Here is a 22,929-nt window from a genome sequence, read left to right on the forward strand (position 1 = left end):
TCTCATAAGATATGTGATGAAACCGGCTCAAATTCAAATAAAAACAATGTTGGCCATCCTGCATACGAAAAATAGGTTATGGAATAAGATAACATAAAAATTACTATTCACTTAACAACACAATATTAATCATTTGTGCTTGCAAAAACTCATTGTACGTTTGTGGAAGGACCATGGCCTAATAGTCAAGGTTTAAAGGTTTCTACATCCAGGTTTGAGGTTCAAATCCTAGGCAACGCAATTTTTACAGGAGGATATTTGGGTTTCAATTCTCGGAGAAAGCGAATTATGCAGAAAAATTAGAGAAAAAGCTTACAAAGGATCTTCAGCATGTCGCAAAGAGTACCGTCAGGAATGGATCTCATAGGGCGATTCAGAGTGATGCAGTCAGACATGAATCTTCACAAAACAGGTAGTATTATCGGCTGTAATATCGTCTATATAATGTTTCTCATGATTTGTAATAGCATAATCAACCAGACAAAAAAAAGACTCATTGTACGTTTAAACAAACAAAAGTCTATAAACATATAGTTAAACTGAACCATGAACGAACATTAATTTCAGTTATTTGATTTGAAGGATGTTTTTCTTTTTTCTTTTTTTTCAGCAATAAAAATAGACTCATACAAATTTTACAAACCAAACTGATAATTCTGTATTCATATGAACGACAAACGATGATTACTTTTTTTGTACTGCGTGCGAGAATATCCGCCTTTGAATTCTGCGTCCGTGGTATATGGATGAGTTCTGAACTGTTGAAACTTCTCTTCAATAACTCTATATGTTCCTAATAACTTACAAAGGCTGGTCATTCCTTTGATTTCAAAACCATTTTCATCAACTGAGAAAAATCTATTACAAAATTAACCGTAAATTGATGTAAATTCCTCATGCATTGCATCACCCAAATGAGCGCCTCTATCTCCGAATGAAGTGGCAATTGAGCCGCTCTCATATTCCTTACTCCCATCAAACCTTCAAATCCTTCCAATGTACTGTATCACCCTTGTCTTGAATAGATATCTTGAATTTTCCATGATTCATCTGTGAAGCACCATCTACATGGGATTGACGGTATGATTTGATCTCAATCCACAGTGTCTGTAGGTTTTGTGCCTCATCCCAAAGTAATGACTTTGTTTCCGCCAGTTTGAGAGTACCGCGAGGATCAGTATCCAAATTGCTGAAGACTTTATTATTACGAGTTTTCCATATGTACCATAATGTCCAGACAAAATGATGATCTTCTTGTTCCGGTAAAATTTCCAAAATAAGTGATCCATATTGTCAAAAGTGAAGCGGCAGCGAATATGTCTGGGTTCGATGGAATTCACCAGAGTGCCCAAAACCTGAATAGTTGGGGAGCATTCAAAAGTACATGATTAATGGATTCATTAGATGTTCCACATCGGGCACATTGTATCCTCTTATATTCCTCCTACTCTTAAATTCTTCTTAACTGCTATACATCATGTTACCAGTTGCCATAAGAAGTGTTTCATCTTAGAAAGACAGCATATTTTCCAGCAGAAAGCCTTCAGTGGAATTATCGTCGGACCATATTTGGGTAATGAGGCTCCGAAGGAGCCTCTGTAAAAGCCTACGTATGAGCCTATGTTCGAGCTTTCTTCTGAGCTCTTCTTTCTTCTTTCCCAATGTGAGTTCTTTTTTCTTCCTTCCCAATCAGCTGAGGAGGTTATTGCTTCACGTAGACATGATTGGTCCACGGCTTAATACCTTCGACTAGCCAGCACTCTTGGATCCACTTCCAAGAACCTTTACAAGCAACAATGAAATTCACCAAGTTTTCAATCGCCACATCAGTCTTATCATTGTCCCATTGAAAAAATATTTCATCAGTATCCTTCGTCACATAGTTGACCACGCGAGTCTGCAGTAAGTAAATATCAAGTTATAAATTTGTCAAGTTATATATTAAAGACATTAACTAGTACTATATTATTGGGAATAATCAGATATATATACCTATGTGGTGATAGCCTCTTTGACAAAATTTTGTCCTTTATGTCCCTTGTAAGCCAACAAAGGGGAACTAGGTTTGTTTCATATAAGCTTTCCATAGCTTGCAGCAAAGTCGGGCATAGCGAAGTAGACCCAAACTTGGAGAACTTGAATAAACCCATCTACGGTATAAGTCCTTGTCAAATCTTTGCTCCCTAAAGAGTCCATCAGGAACTTAAAAGACAGCCTCCCCCATGAGTAGGTCTCAAATTCTTCAAGATCCATTACTAGCCTTGCAGGACTAGTCCATGTAGCGGATGCGTACTTTTTCCCTCAAAGTATCCTGTGTAGATGGGTAGGTATCCCATCCGCATGCGGTCAACCCGAGATCCCTTTCCACATCTCTCACTTGCTGCTATTGTTTGCTTCGAACTTGGACCAGCATCAATATCCACAGCCATCAACTCCCATACACGAGAACTCATATGTCACCTCTATAGCAGGATTATCCAGGTTCTCAATATATTTTCAGTTTAGACTAGTGAGGTGCTCGAACACAATCAGGGAAAACCTCAGCGGTTCTGGACCAATAAGACACCAGCGCTCATACTTATTATTGATATCCAGCTGGTAACAGAGCACACAATGAAGTAGCCTTCACGTCCATCAAAAATTTCAACTCCCAAAACTTGATGAACACTCCCAACCTTGAATTCTTCAGCTCCTCCCATTCATCACGCGGCCTTTACAGCAAATGTGGGTCATCAGTATGATACGCAATGATTTTCGTTGGAATGGGCTCTTCCTCTAAAGTGAATAAATATCCTCTTTGGAAGTTCTGGTAACTCCATTTTAGAGTATGCAAAACATTGAAAAATCAACATCTCAAACACACACATACCAAAACAAACAAACCAACATGCAAAGACTTCAGAAAGACTTCCAGAAGACTCAAGGAAGGCTTCCAGAAGACTTAAAGAAGACTTTTCGAAAGACTTCCCGAAGTCTTTCGGACGTCTTAGTCTTTGGAAGACTTCATAAAAGACGAAAGTCTCAGAAGACTTTCGTAAGTCTTCTGAAGCCTTCTGTAAGTTTTCCGAAGCTTTCCAGTAGAAGAATAATCAAATCGATAGAAACCCTAATACATCGAACAAATGGATAAACTTACAATCGGAAAAAGAGAAGTTGAGGTTCAAAACAGAGAAGTTACGGCCACGACAACAGAAATGGTTACATATATGGCAAACTCGGCAGGAAAGAAGAAGTCACGGCGGAGAAATGAACGGCCTCAGTTCTGAAATGAAATTTAGACAGCAAAGAGAAAGAGCTTACTGGCAGTTGAGTTTGACTACAATAAAAACGGTTTCAGATCTGAAAAAAAATCAAGTGGGTTAGTTTAATCTACTAAAATTCACTTCAGCGACGAAGGAGAAACAAGATTTATCGGGAAAACAAGATTTACAGAGGTGAAGCGGATGAGTTAAAAAAATTCGACGGAGATCGCCTTTAAAATTGCCATTGAAATCTCCTCAGAGTAAACATCTAGGGTTTCCATTTTTTTAATTTTTTTTAGAAACACGAAAAAGTGCAAAAAAATATTATTTATATGACTTTAACAAAGTAAGCTTGGCTTAAGTATATATTGGTTTACTTTCGGTAATATTAAAATTGAAGGTAAAATTAAGTCCGGTTCAGTTTGGAAGATTTCCCAAGAAGTCTTCTAACATAAATTACACCAGAAAACTTCTTAAGAAGTCTTCTAAACCTTTCGGCCAAGAAATCTCTTGGAAGTCGTCCATACCCTATAATCAAATAACTAAGCAAAATACACTTTCTTAAACTAAAAGGAAACTTAGAAAATGTTTTAATCAAGTTATTAGATAGCACTAAACACATATAGGTCAAATTAAAAAAAAAGATAAGATTTTCAAATCTTACCATAAAATTACCAACAATAATACAACATATTTTACCAAACCCTAAACCAAAAACTATCATGACTTAATCTATATTCACTCTTCTATGTTAAAAATAATTGAATTTTAGTAAAACTAAATTTCCATCATTTAGAAATATTTATTAACACATGATTTTTATTTTTTCCCTTTCAAAATATTTTTATAAATTTTATTAATTACTTTTAAGATCTAATACATGAGAAGACTTCTGGAAGACTTCGACTTAGGCGAAAAACCCAAATTCTTCTAAAATTTAGGCGATAATTCTAAATCCTACTAAAATTTAGGCGGGATATGTGAGAAGACTTCTTTGGAAGTCTCATGTGAGTCTTCCAGATCCTATAATCAAATAACTAAGCAAAAAGCACTTCATTAAACTTAAAAGATACTTAAAAGATGTTTAAATCAAGTTATTAGGTAGTTACTAAACCCATATAGGTCAAACTAAAAAAATAAAAATAAATGATAAAATTTCAAAATCTTATCCTAACAATACTACAACATTTTTACCGAACCCTAAACCAAAGACCATCATAACTCAATATACATTCACTCATCTATGTTAAAAATAATTCAATTGTACTAAAACTAAATTTACAACATTTAGAAATGTTTATTATTACATAATTTCAATTTCCTCCCATCAAAATATTTTTTTATTAAAATTTTAAATTATTTTAAAGATTTACTGTATAAGAACACTTATAAAGAAGTCTTCTCTGTTTAATAGTAAAACTATTTTTGGCAATTCTCCCATGATGCAAAGACCAAAAATAAACAATTTTGAAACGAGAAATCCATATTCTAAATTAAAGTTAAACAGAAGCAAGGAACAACATTGTTCAAATGAAAACCAAACAAGATTAGTTAAATGAAATCCAAACAAGGTTCATGATCGTGCAAATCAAACAAATAGCTATTTTCGAAATAAAATTAAAACCAAACCAAAGAGGAACATTATTCAATGAAATGAAACCAAATTCTTGAAGTTCAACCTTCAAACTTCAGTTTTTAATTCTGAATACTTTGCGATCCAAACTCTGACAAAAGAAAAGCAAACACATAAAGTTGAACAGCCACTACATCAATGTTAATGAAGAGCAACTAAATTAAAGAAGTACATACTTTTCTCAAGTCTATCAAGCAGTTCAATATCATCTAGAGTTTTATTCATTTGTGATGACGTTTTCACCGAGCATGAGGTCGGCATGCATCCACTTCTTACTACACATAAGAAGCTCTATCATGTATTGAGTTAAACAGTTCCTATACGGTTCTAAGATTTTGCTACTTGTGCTAAAAGCATTCTATGATGCCACATATAAACTTGCATAGTAAGGAGAACTATAGCATTTTCTGCTAGAATTTGATATTTCATTTTTTTTACCTTCCACCGTAAGAGAATGTCAAGTTCAAATGATGCAGCATACAAATAAATTGAACGGTCGATCAAGGGATCTAAAGATCGCGAGAGATCTGTTTTTGGATCAATTAAAAATTTTTTTCGCTAGTTTATTGGAGACCAATTTTGTGTCAGATGAATTGAATCAAATTGCAAAAAAAAAAACTCTTGTTTATTAATTATCAAAATCTGAATACAACTATAAACATAAGAAGTATATTTATTTGAAAGCCAAATAACTTTAAAACTATTAGAAATTCTTAAAATAATTCCTACTAATTAAGATAAATATTTAAATAACAAATCATTCTCAACCGGTTCTTTCAAATAAATTTCAAATTCATCCCTTGTATCTTCATTTTTTTTCCAGCAACAATTTCCCTCCCTGTACAGAAAATCTATCCTTTTATAAGCAAAATATTCTTCATCAATTTTGAAGCTTTTCTTGAAAATGGAACAGATCACACGTTACTTCTCTGATACTCAATACTATTTCCAAGTAATGAACAATATGTGAGGAACAAACTGAAGCTTGTTCTGTCTCCTTTCTTTTTTTTTTTTATCCTTCTCTTAATGACCAAACATTTTTCTTTCTTTTTGAATTAATCATAGTGTCTCTGGCCGAAACCAACCGACTATTCTATGGACTCCAGCGATACAGATATTTTTTAATCCACGGTGGTCGAAGAAAATCGAACTGCGGGTTTACCGTATTGGGTTTTGCCCCGTTGATTTAAAGACCAAACATTATGTAAAACTAGTTCATGTTCTCCTTCAAATGATTAGGGACTCTAAGAGGTTCATGCTTGAGAAGAATGCCGTGATGATTCCGAACCCTTTGGCAATGTGGTCGAAACACGAAGCAGCCATCTCTAACTTTGGCGTTCCTAACTACGGTGGTTAGTAGTTACATATTGTACATATGCCACATTAAACTTGTACGTTGATACATTCACAGATATAAAGATGAAATAATACTTGTATATATACTGATCATTGTACACATGTCTAATCTTAATGAAGATATTTTTCCCACTAACTCATTTCTCCTAATATGATATTGGTCGAATATATGTTGTCAAAATTTGTAAAGTAAACACGATGGGATGTAACTCAAGAAAGTTTTTTTTTTTTTTGATAAACGTTATCTTGTTCTCTTCGACAATTTCGAAGTTATTAGCGTATTTATTTAACTTTTCCTCTCGCAGACGAAAATTAACTCAAGAAAGTTTTTAAGCTATGAATAGAGTGTGTCGATCAATTTTTAGATCATTCTGATATTTTCTTTGTGTGAATCTTCTTGAGGTTAATACAATTTTGGGTTAGTTGTTTGGTTCATTATTGGGAAAGGAATCATGTGTAACCTTTTACACTTGAGCTATTGATTCATTGTTTTCTGAACATTGAGTCGGATTACATAAAGGAGATATATTTCCTTCATCAACTTACAAAGCCGGTGGTTAGCCTTCTCGAACTCAATCAGTCAACACTTCTACTTCCCAGAACCTGTTAGTTTTTAGACTTTAGGTCAAGAGACTACACGTCGTTTCCATATCGGTCGTAAAGACTGCTTGTTGCTTTTCTAAAAATTATGTTACTCCATGTTTATCTGTTTGCATTAAGTTTATATTTCTAACCAACTAACGTGAAATGTATCTTTGACAATATCAAATATACATACATGAATCTCGTATACAAAACAAATCCTAAATCCGTTGCAACTCAAAAACGCCTTCTGAGAATGGTTTCACTTGAGCTACCTTGAGGATGAGATGAACTTTACTGTTGTATCTGTGTGTCTTAAATTTCTGTGCACCAATAAAATGACTAGCATTCCTGGACACAAGGAAGATAAACTCGCTATCAAGGTTGATAGAAATTTATGTGTGAGGGGTGAGGGGGCCGCAGGCCTCCGCGGTACGGTATGCCTTTTTGGTTTAGGAAAATTACTTTTTCCATATAAGTATGTATTCCTATAAGGAAAAGGAAATCCGGTTTTTCTGAGGCTGTATAAATATGCGTCTAAAGATTTGTAAGTTATTAACACATCAATAATAAGAAACCCTAAACGGGTATTTGCCTCAATACGTTTTATTCTCTGTTCTTCTTCTAACCTAATTTGTGGCCGTTCACAACATTTACGATTCATTATTCTCCTGAGTTCTTCATTAGCCTCTATTCATATCCTTCTGCAACATTTAGTAAGATCAGTCATGAGATAACTGAGTTGAAAGAACAAGCATGTGCTCTTGTTAGCCACTTACCCGATTTTGGAACCGCTCTTGCCCACAAGAATCTTGCGTTGTTTAAGTTTAGGAGTGATGAGATGCAGTTTGATCCTCAGAGACCCGTCTCGCTGCTCTCTCCAGTCCACTATATGGTACTTCCTATGATCCTAACAACTTCAGAAGAGATATTCTCCATCACTTCTTCACTTATTGTGAATGGATCTTCCTCCCATGGCTTTTTTTACTGCTTGGTCCATCAAATATTGGCTGAGATCTTTAACTCCAGATCCCTTTAAAGTTGCAAAAACGTGATGTGTGTAACTTCGGATCTTAGCTTGAACACAAACAGAAACTCTGTATAAAGAATAACTCTCTTTATTATGTGTTTAGAAAATAAGTCGAAACTAAACACCTTGAATCTTTATTCTATCACATCTCTCACAACTCAAGAGACGTGTTTATATAGCAAATAAATAACTCATATTTCTTTTTTCCTATTGTAATTAGATATCTCCTAATACTATGAGGAATGTTAATTTGCCTATTTCCTAAACCGACTTATTTAATGGAAACTTATGCTCCAAGCTATTGAAGCTTACCTAAAATTCTCTCTCTTAAGCTTCAACTCGGTGTTGTTCATGTCTCGAACTCCTAACAACTTTCTCATCTCAGTAAACTTGATCTGCGCTAAAGCTTTAGTTAGAATGTATGCACATTTATCTTCACCAGCAACTAATCTTGCTTTGAAATTGTTCATTGTGCCATCTGCGCTTCTTTTGATCTTAAAAACCCATTTAAGACCAAACACTTTAACTCCTGCTGGTTTATCAACTAAGATCCACGTCTTGGTCTTGTTGATCAAATTAATCTCCTCAATACACACCAATATCCATTCAGCAGAGTCTTCTGCTTCTTCAGTTTCTAGTTGTTGTTCTAGCTCATTTTGAGATTGAACAAGACCAGACGTACTGGAGTCTTCATTCTCGTTTCGAGGATGATATGGTCCAACACCTTCTTCAATAATGTCTCCCCACGTCATTTGAAACATGCTTGGATTACCTCCATAGTCTCTGTTTGAATTCCAACTAGCACTCTCATTGTAGACCACATCGCGTAGCTCCTTCTCGACAAAGCAAGTTGTTTTCCAATCTTGAGATTGGTTTTGTAAAGTCTGTTAGGATTTCTCTTAACGTTTAATATAAGCCTTCTGCTCGGGTCGTGTAATGTTAGATAATCAAGTCTCATTCTAACATCACAGCCATACTCGGTAACTTTTCCTAAACTTAGGATGTTGCTTTTTAACCCGGGAATGTAGTAGATATCAGTTAAGAGCTTTTGTTCTCCATTCTTTGCCTTGAAAAGAATGGATCCTTTTCCATCGATGTTTACACAAGATCCATCTCCAAACTTTACTTTTCCTTTTGTGTTTTCATTCAGCTTCAAGAAAAATGATTTTACACCGGTCATATGATTACTTGCAACGTGATTTAAGTACATATACTCCATCTTCGGCTCCGTCTGCCTCGTACTTCTTTGGAATGACATCCTCTTCATTCAGGAGGATTTCGTGCATATAGAGGGCTGGATCAGCTTCTTCTGTGTCCGCTATATTTGCCTCCTCCATCTCTCTTATTCTTTCTGGACATGTGGAAGCAAAGTGCCCAGCTTTGTCACATCGATAACACACAACTTCAGATATGTCTTTCTTCTCTTTGTTCTGATCTAGTGTGTTGAATCTACCACGGCCTTTGCCACGAGACCATCTTCCACAACCTCTACCTCGGCCTCTTGAAGTTTCGTTTGTGGATTGGTTTCCTCGGAGTCTCCGCAAACAATAGATTATGTTGAGTGTCGTTGTAACTCTCATGCTTTTGTATACGCTCCTCATAAGCCTTAAGACGTCCCACAATATCCTCGTAACCTGTTTTATTTAGGTCTAAGACTTGATCGAGTGATGCTATGATATGTATATAATTCTTGGGTAAAATTTGAAGAAACTTCTTCACCATCCGTGATTTTTTGAAAGTTTCGCCTAAGGTTGCAGCTCTCGCAGCTACTTCTGATATTTTTCCAGCAAACGAATCAATTGATTCTGAGTATTCATATTTGGGGCTAATCCCTCAAAACCGATTTGAATCCTAAATCTAACAAGGTGTTTACTCGGACATAGCTAAACAAAACATCATAACCATTAAATAAAATTGCATAGAATAGATAGATGAAAACAAGGTAATTGTGTTCAAGAAAGCTCTCAATAGTAACTATCTCTCTCACAAAACAAGTCTTTGTAAAACTATGGTAAAAAATCTCTAAAACGGCTCTCTTCCTTCAAACACTTAAGCAAGGTGTAAATAGTAAGTATTAGGTTAAAACTCGTTAGGGGCTTCTTGGTAATTAGATGGAATCTTGGGTTTCAAGTTGGTTGTGACCAAACTGGGCTTCGGCGTGTTTACTATCGATCGATATCACAGAGTGTGTATCGTTCGATATGTCTCTCTCTGTGTCGACTTCAAGTGGTCGATATGGTCATCTCGGGTGAAATCTCTAAAGTGCTCCAAAATGCTCCAAAATCATCATATTTTCTCTAATTGCTCCTGAACCTGTAAATATGATATCTAGACTCCAAAATGCATTAAATTTATCCTTAAACTCCTATATACCATGGCTAAAATTGGATCAAATTCATTGTATATCAACTACCCCCAGACTTACCATTTTGCTTGTCCTCAAGCAAAAACAAATGGTAGTCTCTCTAGAAAAGGTTTGTAAACGGCATGGACTCAAAAAATTTTAAAATCTCAGTCATCTCTTCCTAGTAGTGCAAGCCAAGTCATAAACATCCTAATTCCAAAAGTACATTATACCATATCCTAGTATAGCAACCAAGTTCTCATAGTCAACAACTCAACCAATCACTTCTGACAATCCCCTTTACTAACCTCATTTCTTGCATAAAATAAAAGTGTAGGATTTACCTTATGAGTATCGATCACATGATACAAGAATGCTCAAACAAGTATCTGGACATGCAGGTAAAAAGAAGTTCCTTTCTTCTCTCTCTACTAATTTCTCTCTCAGTTAAAGTCTACTTCATTGCAGATTCATTGACCAAGATTGGACAGGCTTCCATGAATCAAGCTTTAATGGTTTTGGTCACCATATCCTAGGATTTTTGTGAAGCAAGCCTAAATGGTTTTAGTCACCAAGTCTTGTTCAAATCTTTTACCTATAGAATTCTTGTGAATCAAGCCTTAATTGTTATTGCCACCAAGTACTGTTCGAATTCTTTTCCTAAATATTATCTATATATATTTTTTTCTTTTTCCTTTTTCTCTTTTTCCTTTTTTTTGTTCTTTTGTATTATAAAGTAAATAAAACTATCTAATCTAAAATTTTGAAATAGAGAGGGATACATTTCTACACAAGGCTTACCTTCCAGACTTGTTTGAAGAATCTGATTCCAAACCCCAAAACAAGCAATTCAAGTCAGTATTAGGTAGGAGGTCAGCTTTGGTTCCTTCAAACACTCTAGTAAGTGCAAACATAGTTGACAGGTTGATCCACTTTAGTATCTCTAGTACTTCTGTAATCAGTAAATCTAAAACTGGTATAGAAAGTGGTTAGATGACAAGTAATAAATCGAAATAAGATCATTGTCCCTTTCTTAACTCAATAAAAACTTTTGAAAATATTTTAAATAAGACTTATAATAGTAGATAATCATTAGTAATCCCCCCAGACTTAAATTACACTGTTCCCAGTGTAAAACAATCGGAGTTTGTAAAAACCATATAGTATAAATGCAAAATTTAACATCGATCGATGTAGTTGAATGACATATCGATCGATGTAGTTGAATGTGTGTCAATCGATGGCTGTGTAGTGTCGTCGATCAGTGTCGATTTGGTCGCGTCGGTCGATAGAGATGGCAAACATCTAATATGATATATTTTTAAAAAAACCTGCATAAATTAAAGACGAAAATAAATACTAGTAATTAATAAAGCTAAGTAGAATTACCTAATATTGGGTTGTATCCCACTCAACGCTTTGTTATAGTCATTTAGCTTGACTTTGGAGGTTAAATGGCTTAGTGTTGGTGAAAGCAGTTGCTTGCTGGATAGCAAACATCTCCTTCATCTGTAGACTGAGTTGCAGTGAAGCTTCTTATGGCATCACCTGATCTGGTCCATCTCTTTTGCATATCTTCTAACTCGTATGTTAGTAGTTGTAGCCTCTCCTCAAAGTTCTCAATGTTGAACTGATGCTTTCCAAGCTTATCATAAGCGTACGCTGATAGATCTGTCAGTTCCTCTTGCATTGAATGTAGCACATCCATGCTGTCCGTGTTGGTTTTCTGTCGGACTGATGGTGTATCAGTATCCATTGATGTTGTAGTATCGACATCGATCGATGTCATGGTGCCCTCATCGATCGATGCAAGTGTTGGCATGTCGGTCGATTTATATGCCGAAGGGAGAGTTGCAAGTTGTCTCTGAATAGCTTTGATCTCCTTGTACATCCCCTCTATCCATGAGTGCATAGTATTGATGCTGCTGTCGAAGGGAAATAATATGTCATCAAGCTTCTTGTAGTAATCATCTTCTGAATATTGTAAGGCTTCATAGATCTCAGCTATCATCTTGTCAACTTCTTCCTGGGTGTAGGTAGCTTCTGCTTGTTGAGTGTCTGGATCCTCTGTTGTATTTGTCCATCTTCTCTTTTTTCTCTGATAGGTATTATAAGCTCTAACTCCATATTTTGGCTTGTAATGGAATTTTGTATTCCAGCCGTTGTTCGAGCTCGTATCCATAACGATCGATGTGTTTTCATCGCTATTGATCGATGTTGACTGCTTCTTTTGCTTCTCCTTCTTGTTGCAATGCAAATCCAATTCTTTTTCCAATAATTCACCTCTCTTGGTTGCCAAGTTAAGGTTTTTGTCAAGGCTGCAATAGAATACATCAAGTTTCTCCTTTCGAGCTTCTTCTTTCCATTGGGTTATCCATCTTGATGCTGTTGAATATCTCCTCTCTAATAGAAGCATAAGGGGCTGGATTCTTGTCGCCGATCAGTGTGGTAGTGTTGCTATCGATCGATACATGGTGGATCTTGGCTGTTGCTTGTTGATTATCGATCGATGTACGAGTATCTGTATCGATCGATGGAGACGTCTTCTGGTGAAAATCGAGTTGTCTCTGAATCATATCCATCTCCTGCTGCAAAGCATCCATTCGTGTGGCTAGTGCGTCCATATCATCACTCATAGGATAGTAGGAACTACCAATTCTTTCTTCAAAAGAATATAACTTGTCTTCCAATGCTGTAAAGCGTCTATCGATCGATTGCCTGAAGCTGGTATCGATCGATCTCGGGTAAGGTACGTCGGTCTATGGTATCCATCTGTCATCGGCCAATGTCGATGGCATAGGTATCCATTCTTTCCATGCTGGAGTTTCTCCATAAACTTTCTGCTTCATTATGATGTTAATGTCATCTGCAAGGCACTCCATAGACTTGGTCAACCAAGTAACCTTGTCATTGAGTGGATGGTAAACACTTTCAAGCCTCCACTTGAAATCATTAAGTGAGTCTTCTTGCATGATGTGGACTTCTGTGATCTTATTGTCCATCTCTTCTCTGCTATAAGGATCTGATGGTATAGCTTAGGTGGACTCTTTTCTAGCTCGTTCTTTGCCTTCTGGCTTCCTGAAAATACAAAACTCATCAGATGTTAGATATCCACAATCTAACTTATTATCATTATGTAAAGCGGGTGGTAAGGGTTGAGTATCGATCGATGTCGAGGAATGATCGTCGATCAATTTCGTATTGTGTTATCGATGGGGAAGATTGCAATTGAATTCTTCTCCATACAGCTCAGGGTTGGAAGGTGGATGATGCATCTTGTCTGCTTCTAGGGTTTGCGATATTGCTTTTACCACAGAAATCCTTTTATAGTAGTAATCACCAACCAAATTTTCAATTTTGAGATTTTCATTTTTCAAGGTCGGTTAGACTCGTATCGATCGATGCGTTGTGATGCATATCGATGGATTCTTGTGTATGATTTCCTCGTCTTCGATGGATATCGATCGATGTTGAAGGTCTAGTGTCGATCAATTCTGGTAGTATGGTTCCATGTGATGGAGATCCATCTCCAGTGGGAACTCCTTGATGCTCTGTAGCTCATTCTTCCTCGCGGTTCCCATTGAACTCTTCCACATGTTGGGAAGGTGTAGTAGCTTATAAGGCAAAAATTGGTAGCAGTGTGCCTGGCAATCATCTCATGTGTTTGAAACTGTCGTATCGATCGATGCATAGTAGCTGGTGTCAATCGATTTGCCTTTTTCTGAGTTGGGGATCTGATTGAGACTGGTGCTTTTTTCCTAGAGTGTTGAATGTGATCTTGTTGGGATGAATGGGTGGGAAATATGTTGGGCGGGCTCTTCTTCTCTGCGAAGGAAAGAGTATTTTATAAAATGTTTTTCAAAAAGTTTTTATTCAGTCAAGAAGGGGACAATGATCTTATTGATATTTAGCTTATCATTTTCTAAACCAGTTTTAGATTTACTGATTACAGAAGTGCTAGAAATACTAAAGTGCATCAACATGTCTACTATGTTTGCACTTACTGAGATTGTTTGAAGGAACCAAAGCTGACCTCCAACCTAATACTGACATCACCTGCTTGTCTTGGGGCTTAGTATACATGGGATCGGATTCTTCAAACAAGCCTGGAAGGTAAAGCCTTGTATATTTACATCTTTCTCTCTCAATTTCGAAATCTAAGGATAGAGTAGAATAAAATAGAGTAAAAAAAAATCGAAAAAGAGAAAAAAAGAGATATTTGTTTAGATTTTATTATTAGGAAAAAAATTCGAACAGGACTTGGTGGCAACAACCATTAAGACTTGACTCACAAGAATTCTATAAGTAAATGATTTGAACAAGACTTGGTGGCTATAACCATTAAGGCTTACTTCATATAAATCCTACGATATATGTCAAAAATAAGTGAACAGGATTTGGTGGCTAAAACCATTAAAGCTTGATTCATGGAAGCATGTCCAATCTTGGTCAATAAATTGACTGAGAGAGAAATTAGAAGAGCGAAAGAATAGGAAATACTGTTTACCTGCATATCCAGATACTTGTTTGAACATTCTTGCATCCTGTGATCGATACTCCCAAGGTAAAGCCTACACTTTTATTTTATGCAAGAATTGAGGTTAGGAGAGAGAATCTTAGACATGATTGGTTAAGTTGTTGACTAGGAGAATTTGGTTGCTAGACTAGGATATTGTATGGTGCACTTTTGTGATTAGGATGTCTATGATTTGGATTGCACTAGTAGAAAGATATGATTAAGAATGATAGACATATTGACTCCTTGCTGTTTTCAAACCTTTTCCAAGACTACCAATTGTTTTTGCTTGAGGAAAAGCAAAAGGTTAAGTCTGGGGGAGGTTATATACCATGAATTTAACCCACTTTTAGTCATGGTATATTAGTATTTTAGGATATATTATATCCATTTTTGGGTCTATATTGCATATTTATAGGTTCTGGAGCTAATGGAAGAAAGATGATGATTTTGGAGCATTTTTGAGTTTACACCCGAGAAAGACTGTATCGACCACACGAGGTCGACAAGGAGAGACGCGCGTCGATCGATGCACACTCAGTGCTATCGATCGACACTTAACCGCAAAAGCACGGATTTGGTCACAGCCGACTTGAAGCCCAATACACCATCTATTTACCATAATGCCCCTGGCGTGTTTTAACCTAATTATTCTAGTATTTAAGTCTTGCCTATGTGTTTTGCCACAGACACGGTTTTTACAATAGCGTTAGTTTCATAGTTTTTGGTGAGAGAGAGAGAGAGAGAGAGAGTTGCCAAATTGAGAGCGTTCTTGAACACCATTATTTATCTATTTATTTTTATGAAGCTTTTTATGATTATGTTTATGTTTTTCTTGGCTATTTCTGAGTAAACATCTTTGTTAGATTTAGGGTTCAAATAGGTATGAGGGATTAGCCCAAAATATTATTACCTAAGCATGCAATATTCATCTTAGAAGATCATGCATAATGCTTGTGTAGGAGTAGCTAACCTACACATGAATACAAAGATATAAATCCTTGGATCTATCTTTTCTGAGCCAGCAATTCACTTGGAACAAGCGACAGCTGGCTGGGTGATTGCTTGGTGAACTGTATTCAACCTACGCACGATAAAGCTTACTAGTTGCGCATCGATCGATACTCCTATAGAGTAATTGATCGATAGATGTGACAGCATATCGATCGATACATGCGACAGCAAGTCAATTGATACATGCGACTGCAAGTCGATCGATACCCTAATTTATGACTCGCCAGAGGTGTTTCATCGGTTCTAGTGATTAGATGGCCACAACGACAGTTGGGCTATTGTTTTGTTGGGTTCTTGAATATCATGCAAGTATCTCATATAGGAAATCATACCTCTATAATCATGATAATCTGAATAGTAACCTTAGATCTAACTCTTTAAATCATACTAGTTAAAACCCATCCAATCATCTTGAGTAATTGTCCTTCTCAAACCAGTTTTCTTGTTTACTTTTATTTACTGCAATTAATAATCTTCAACCTAGCTTAGTTAAGATAAGATCTATTGATTCCTCAGCTCCTTGTGGATTCGATCCCTAAGTACTACAATTGACCTCTTTCGATGAGAGTAATATTGCTATAAGGTAATTTGAGCAAGTATCAATTACTCTCTAGGACACATTTTGAGTTTTATTTACACTTAGAGACACTTTCCACATGTGAAACATTTTCTTGTGGGGTCAACTGATTTTTTAGACAACTATACCCTTATGAGAAATAGAATAGTATTATTTTTCTTATTCAACTTTATGTTTTCATTTAATTTTATCTCAAATTCTAAAATATATTAAATAGAAATATTTTTCATAAAATATTATATATAAAATTCTTTATTTTTAAGATTTATTTTCATATATATATTTATTATATATTAAAGTGTAAACAAAATTAAGTGTGGATGTGGATACTAAAGCGTGGATAGTAGAATTATAGACTAGTTGTAGACATGGACATTTTAACATGAAGGTAGTTGGATGATACTTTTAAGAGTTTGTTCTTCTTCATAGTCTTTGGGAGGGAAAAACCCACTAACCACATTTCCACCGTTACTCTCACCGTTAGTGGTACCACCGAGCCACCACCACGATTGAGTACTAGTCCCAACTCACTAAAGTATCATCTTTGTATCCACTATACACCAATCTGCTGAAGACTTCCCCTGTGAAAACATCCAATCCAACGCAACTCTCTCGATTTTCGATAAAAAAGCTAAGATCGAGCTCCAATGGATGAGAAGCTATGATCAAGTTGTCTTATCGTAGATCAAGAGCTAGTTGTGTTGGATTTGATGTGATCACGTGGGAAGTTTACCGCAGCGGTTCGTAAGAGGAGACGAAGCAAGTTGGAATTGGAACTCGATCATGGTGGTGGCATGAACGGTGTCGGTGATAGTGGGAGTAATTATGGAAACATGTTTAGTAGGTTTTTCCTTCCCGTAAACTATGGGGAAAAACAAACTTTTAAAAGTATCAATCAAGGGCTTTTGTGTTAAGTTGTCAATGTCCACAATTACTCAATATTTCGCTTTGGTGTCCACGTCTACATTAAATTTTGTCTACACATTAATATATAATAAATATATATATGAAAATGGATCTTAAAAGATAGAGAATTTTATAAATAATTTATTTTGAAAATGATTTTTGTTTAATATATTTTAGAATTTGAGATAAAAGTAAATAAAAACATAAAGTAGAATAAAAAAATAAAAAGGTAAAGTAAAAAAAAGATTAAAAAATTGAATCTTAAAAGATAGAGAATTTCATAAATAATTTATTATAACGATTATTTTTGTTTAATATATTTTAGAATTTGAGATAAAAATAAATGAAAACATAAACTAAAGTAAGAAAAATAATAAAGTAAAAACAAAAAAAAAAGGAAAGAGGTTTGTGTAATAAAAAGAAACAGCTAGTACATTACAAACTATAAAGATAAAGGGATCATAAATCAAAGTTCACTTTTTTCTTTAGTTCAAGGTCATAAAAGTTTTTTTTGACAAGTGAAATTGGGTCTCAAGCAGTAGATTGAAAACATAAACTAAAGTGAATTTGTATAGAGTTTGTGAATTTTAAGAGTTAATAGATTTTAAAGATTATGTGGATTGTGAAAGTTGTATATACAGTGAACCTCTATAAATTAATAATGTTGGGACTACACTAAAACTATAATTTTTTATTAATTTATAGAGATTATTAATTTATCAATATGTACATTATAACCTCTTTAAATTGACTTATCAATTTAAAGAGATTTTTGTATATATTAGTTTATAGATTATTAATTTAAAGAGGTTATAATGTAGATTGACTTATCAAATTTGATCATAACTTCTTTAGATTGATGTAGATTTTAATCAATTAGGCTTACCAAAAGAGTTTTCATTAAAGAGGCAAATTTGCCTTATAGACATATAAAGAGTAATAAAGATATAATAAAAATAATTTTGAATTATATGTTTTAAATTCAAACATTTTATAAAAAATTGGATTTTTCAATTTTTTTTAAGAAAATTATTTTTGAAATGTGAAAATAAAATTTCAAACTATTTTCAATTTTCAAACTTTTAATATTTATAAATATAATTGTATATTCAAAAATGATAAAACAATATAATAATAATTATACATTCAAAAATGTAAAGGTATATAAATTTAATAAATTATAAGTTCGGACATATATTTTGGATTTAAGTTGTAATGAATTAAAAGAGTTATCACATGGATTTTGAAAATCACATGGATACATATGATATTTTGAAAGTTGACTTTTATGAGTAAAAATGAATATAATTCATCTCCCAGTAACAATAGATTTGTTTAGAATTAGAAAATCAACAATAACAAGATTTTTTGAATAACAAAGGATTTAAATGGATTTTAAAAATTCTTAAACCAATAATAATGGATTCTATTAAGATTTTTGAAATCCAAGAACTAATAACAATGAATTCTCAAAATTTTCAAAATTCATGAGAATTCTATTACCAATACCCCTCCCCCTAAGTGTCTTGTAGTATAATTGGAAAGTGGAAAATTGTTTCCAAGTGTAAAAGATTCTTAATCATGACTGAAGACAATTCAAGTCAAACAATCTGGTCAAAAACTCTAGTCAACCTTCCATTATCATTGTGAAACTAGTAGCTGATTTCCTTATTTTTGGTCAAACAATTTGCTAATTTCTAGATCAAGGAAGAAGAGAATATTAATGATAGGATGAAGAAAAGTCACTTTTATAAATAGAGGATGTTGTTCATTACTTCTCTCACATGCAAAACGATAATAACATCTTTGAAACAAACAAAAACAAAAACAAAAGATATGGGTGCCAAATGGAACTCAATGATTGCAATATTATTTGTGGTGGCGATGATAACGGCAATGAAACAAGTCAATGGAGAAACATTGCAACAATGCCATGAAGATTGCATTCAAAGTTGTGCCACCACCGGCGCACTTCCGTACATATGCCTCCAGAATTGTTACCGTGGATGCCGCGGCTTATCACCTTCTATAAAAGGTGACGTTTATAATGATTTTTGAACAAAAAGATGATCTTTTTTGGAAATATATCAAAACAAATATATTTTTATGATTATTGAGATATTTTCAAACTATAGAAAATACATGTCCTCTTTTTTTATCAACGAATATATTTTTAGATTAAGTTGTACTAATTTACACTTCTATTTCAAATCAATAGCTGAGTCTGAGTGCTTATCGAATATCCTTTTTATTTTAAAAGTGTAAATATTATGAATAGTCTGAATGATAATTTGATGATTGCAACATCTGTCCGGCTAAATGCAATACAAAAAGTCAAAAAGTTTCTTTCCATCAATAGAATCACAATATTCTTCGAAACACAAGATATTGTTTGAGACGTATTATATATATTTGTATATATTTTTGACAACCAGTTTCAATATATATATATCGCTTTGATACTTTTCACGAAGATTAAAAAAATTGTATAATTGACTAATATATTTCTATTTAATGCATAATTAATTAAATGAGAATTATTTAAATAAAGTTCTATTTCCTCTGTTTTTTAAAGATACATATTCTAGACTTTTCACACATATTAAGAAATCACATTAAAAATGCATTGATTTTTGTGAATAACAATTTTTCATAATCTTTAACCAATAAAAATCCAATAAACACAATTAATTTTTTTGAAGTTAACAGATTTTCATTAAATAATACATTGAAAAAGTAAAAAATGTATCTTTTTAAAATAATTTTTTTTCTTAGAACATGAATCTTAAAAAAAAACAGAGGGAGTATTAGTTATTCGAAAAGGTAAATAATAGATTAATATGCATTAAAATTATAAAATGACACTTGTTTTAAAATAAAATAAAAAAATTAAAAGTGACATTTATTATAAAACAAATGGAGTACTAATATTTTATAGAATTGATCATAAATTATATAATTGATGTTTTTTTATAATTGATGGTTTTTACTCTGTGCAGTGGGAGCGAACGCATAGAATAGAAGAAATAAAGTCATGAATCAGTGTTTGGATTCTTGGGACTTTCAAATTGCTTCTACTTCTATATCCTTATGGCATCAACTGTGTAACCCTATTAAATAAATAAAAATAGCAATTGAAAATTACTTTATTTCTTCATACATGGGAACAAGATGAAAAGGAAACACACGATTTGAATAATGAATACAATAAAAGATTTTAGTCGTTTCCAAAAAAAAAAAAGTCGTTTCAATCCAGTTTCTCAACAAATAAAATAATCACATAGATCATATCCACAATATTTTTCCGCCAAACTAATGGTTTCACTTCTTTACCAAAAACGCAAAATGTAAATAGTTCATTTCTACAAAAGTTAAACCTGAATAGCAAAATAATTATTAGAAATTTCTTTACCATTACACCAACGGCTCATTCGTATCAAATATATTATAATAAAAAAGTTTTGTTCACTCCTAAAAGCAACTCCAATGGTATTACCCACCATTAGAGTCCTTAGCAATATAATATTTTTTTTTGCTTTTAAAATAGTTAAGGATTTTATTTTAAAATATATGTTCAATGATGTTACCCAATATAGAATCTTTAGGAATTTAAAATTATTAAATTCACTATATTCGCTAATCTGAGAAAACAAGTGTTGATAACTTACTCAGACGTCCATCGCAACCATATAATCTGCAACCGGTTTTTGGATATGATACATAAGATTACAATACCAAAAGCGCATTTTACGCCAATACATCAAACTAGATTACATTTACATTGATTCCACAAACGAATGACGGGCCTGAAACAAGTGGTAATAAATATGTAGAGATAAGCTTCTGTAATCTTTCCATGAAGATCAAAATCAAAAGAACTCACATGTGGGGAGGTCTCATCTTTGCAGCTAAATGTGGCGAAAAATGCCTAATGGTCCGGATCATCTTCTCATTAAAAGTAGCTGCAAAGCTGCAAAAGACAACATAAACCATGAGCGTTCACTAGATGCCAGGGAATACACACACACACAAACCATATTGTTTGATCCGAAAATATAACTCAACCAAGAACTCTCTTTATTAAACTCCCTTAAGGAAAGACTCAAAAATCTTAAGCTTCTCAAACACAAACTCTTAAACTCTTAAAGGTTGCAACACCCTTGCAACTCTATATATACTCAAGATAAGTCCTAAACTCATTAGAACTATGTTTATCTGAATCCTAATACTCTTAGGATAATGATGACTTGCACTCCAAGTTAATCCTCAAGCTTATCTTCAAGTTTATCTTCAACATTTGCCCCCTTAAACTCGAAGTCTTCTATCTCTTGAACTCCAACCAGTTTTCTCATTTCTTTAAACTTAATTCTTCCAAGCGCCTTTGTCAAAACATCCGCCTTTTACTCCACACCTGGTACATGATGAACTTCGATCTGTTCATTCTCAACACACTCTCTAATGAAGTGGTATTGCTTGTGTATATGTTTGCTCCTCCCATGAAAGACTGGGTTTCTTGTGAGTGCAATAGCTGACCGGTTATCAATGTAGATCGTCACCTTCTTACACGCCTTGTCCGTGATCTCTTCTAGTAGTTCTTGCAACCATATAGCTTGCTTAGCGGCTTCGGTGGCTGCCATGAACTCAGCTTCACAGGATGACAGAGCCATTGTCTCTTGTTTTTGAGAACACTATGTAATAGGACACGTATTCAAGTAGAATATGTGACCTGTTGTGCTTCGTCCATCATCCTCGTCGATGTTATGGCTGCTGTCGCTGTAGCCAACCAGCTCCATCTTTGTTCCTCTCTCAAATGACAGACCGTAGTTTGCAGTTCCCCTCACATATCTCAATACCTGCTTGAGTGCTGCCGCATGTGAACTCTTCGGTTTGTGCATATAGCGACTCAACAAACCTACACTGTAAGCGAGATCAGGACGTGTATGTAACAGATACCGAAGACAACCGATAGATCTTCTAAACTCCTTTTCATCGACTTCTTGCTCATGTTCTGACTTTGATAGCACGAGACCAGCTTCCATTGGTGTATGTACTGCATTACAGTCCTGCATTCCTGTTTCTTGAAGTATCTTAGTCGCGTATCGATGCTGCTTAAGCGTGATCCCACCTTTGTGTTGTTGTACTTCAATGCCAAGATAGTAGGTTAACAGACCTAGATCACTCATCTCAAAGATGGTGGACATCTCACGCTTGAAGCCTCTTATCATGACAATAGTAACAATATTTTATCTAGAATAAAAGTAATAAAAAAAATTAATCCATAATTTTATAAATAACTAAATATTAACAAACATATTTGTCAAAAAGGTAAAAAATATGTTTTAATTTATTTGATAAAAAAGAAAAATAACTTTTTAACTTAAAATAGAATATTAAATTAATAAAATCAACATTTTAAATATGAAGATCATATCAATAAAGTTAATTATGCGTATATTATTATTTATTAATAATATTATATAATTTAAATAAAATATTCACCAACATTAAATCATCATAACCATTTGTTTATGTTTTAAAAGACGATTTTTCTTAAAATAACTAAACTAAGATAATTCGATTTTTTCAAACCAAAAAAAAAAACAAACAGAATACAAACCGGACTAGAAGGTTTTGGCTTTGACTAATGTCAGATGCATAAGAACAGAATGAGATTAATTAATATATGTTCTTCTCCAAAACTAGTTCCTTCAGTAAACCCATCATTTTTT

General features: G+C 34.0%; 2 protein-coding genes across 2 annotated transcripts; one reads left to right on the forward strand and one right to left on the reverse strand.

Annotated features, from left to right (window-relative positions):
* Positions 1-19,011: 19,011 nt before the first annotated feature.
* LOC108860981 (uncharacterized) lies at positions 19,012-20,329 on the forward strand. Its single transcript, XM_018634818.2, has 2 exons — positions 19,012-19,235; positions 20,200-20,329. The coding sequence occupies exons 1-2, from the start codon at positions 19,037-19,039 to the stop codon at positions 20,214-20,216; spliced, it is 216 nt and encodes a 71-aa protein (XP_018490320.1). The 5' UTR covers positions 19,012-19,036; the 3' UTR covers positions 20,217-20,329.
* Positions 20,330-21,888: 1,559 nt separating this feature from the next.
* LOC108858401 (uncharacterized mitochondrial protein AtMg00810-like) lies at positions 21,889-22,425 on the reverse strand. Its single transcript, XM_018632331.1, has one exon. It carries the CDS (start codon positions 22,423-22,425, stop codon positions 21,889-21,891), a length of 537 nt encoding a protein of 178 aa, XP_018487833.1.
* Positions 22,426-22,929: the final 504 nt, after the last annotated feature.

This window comes from Raphanus sativus, chromosome 5 (assembly GCF_000801105.2).
Source record: "Raphanus sativus cultivar WK10039 chromosome 5, ASM80110v3, whole genome shotgun sequence".
In the NCBI taxonomy this organism is placed as follows: Eukaryota; Viridiplantae; Streptophyta; class Magnoliopsida; order Brassicales; family Brassicaceae; genus Raphanus; species Raphanus sativus.

Coding starts and splice junctions, on each gene's coding strand:
- LOC108860981 (XM_018634818.2), top strand. CDS start 19,037: ATGGGTGCCAAATGGAACTCAATGATTGCAATATTATTTGTGGTGGCG.
- LOC108858401 (XM_018632331.1), bottom strand. CDS start 22,425: ATGATAAGAGGCTTCAAGCGTGAGATGTCCACCATCTTTGAGATGAGT.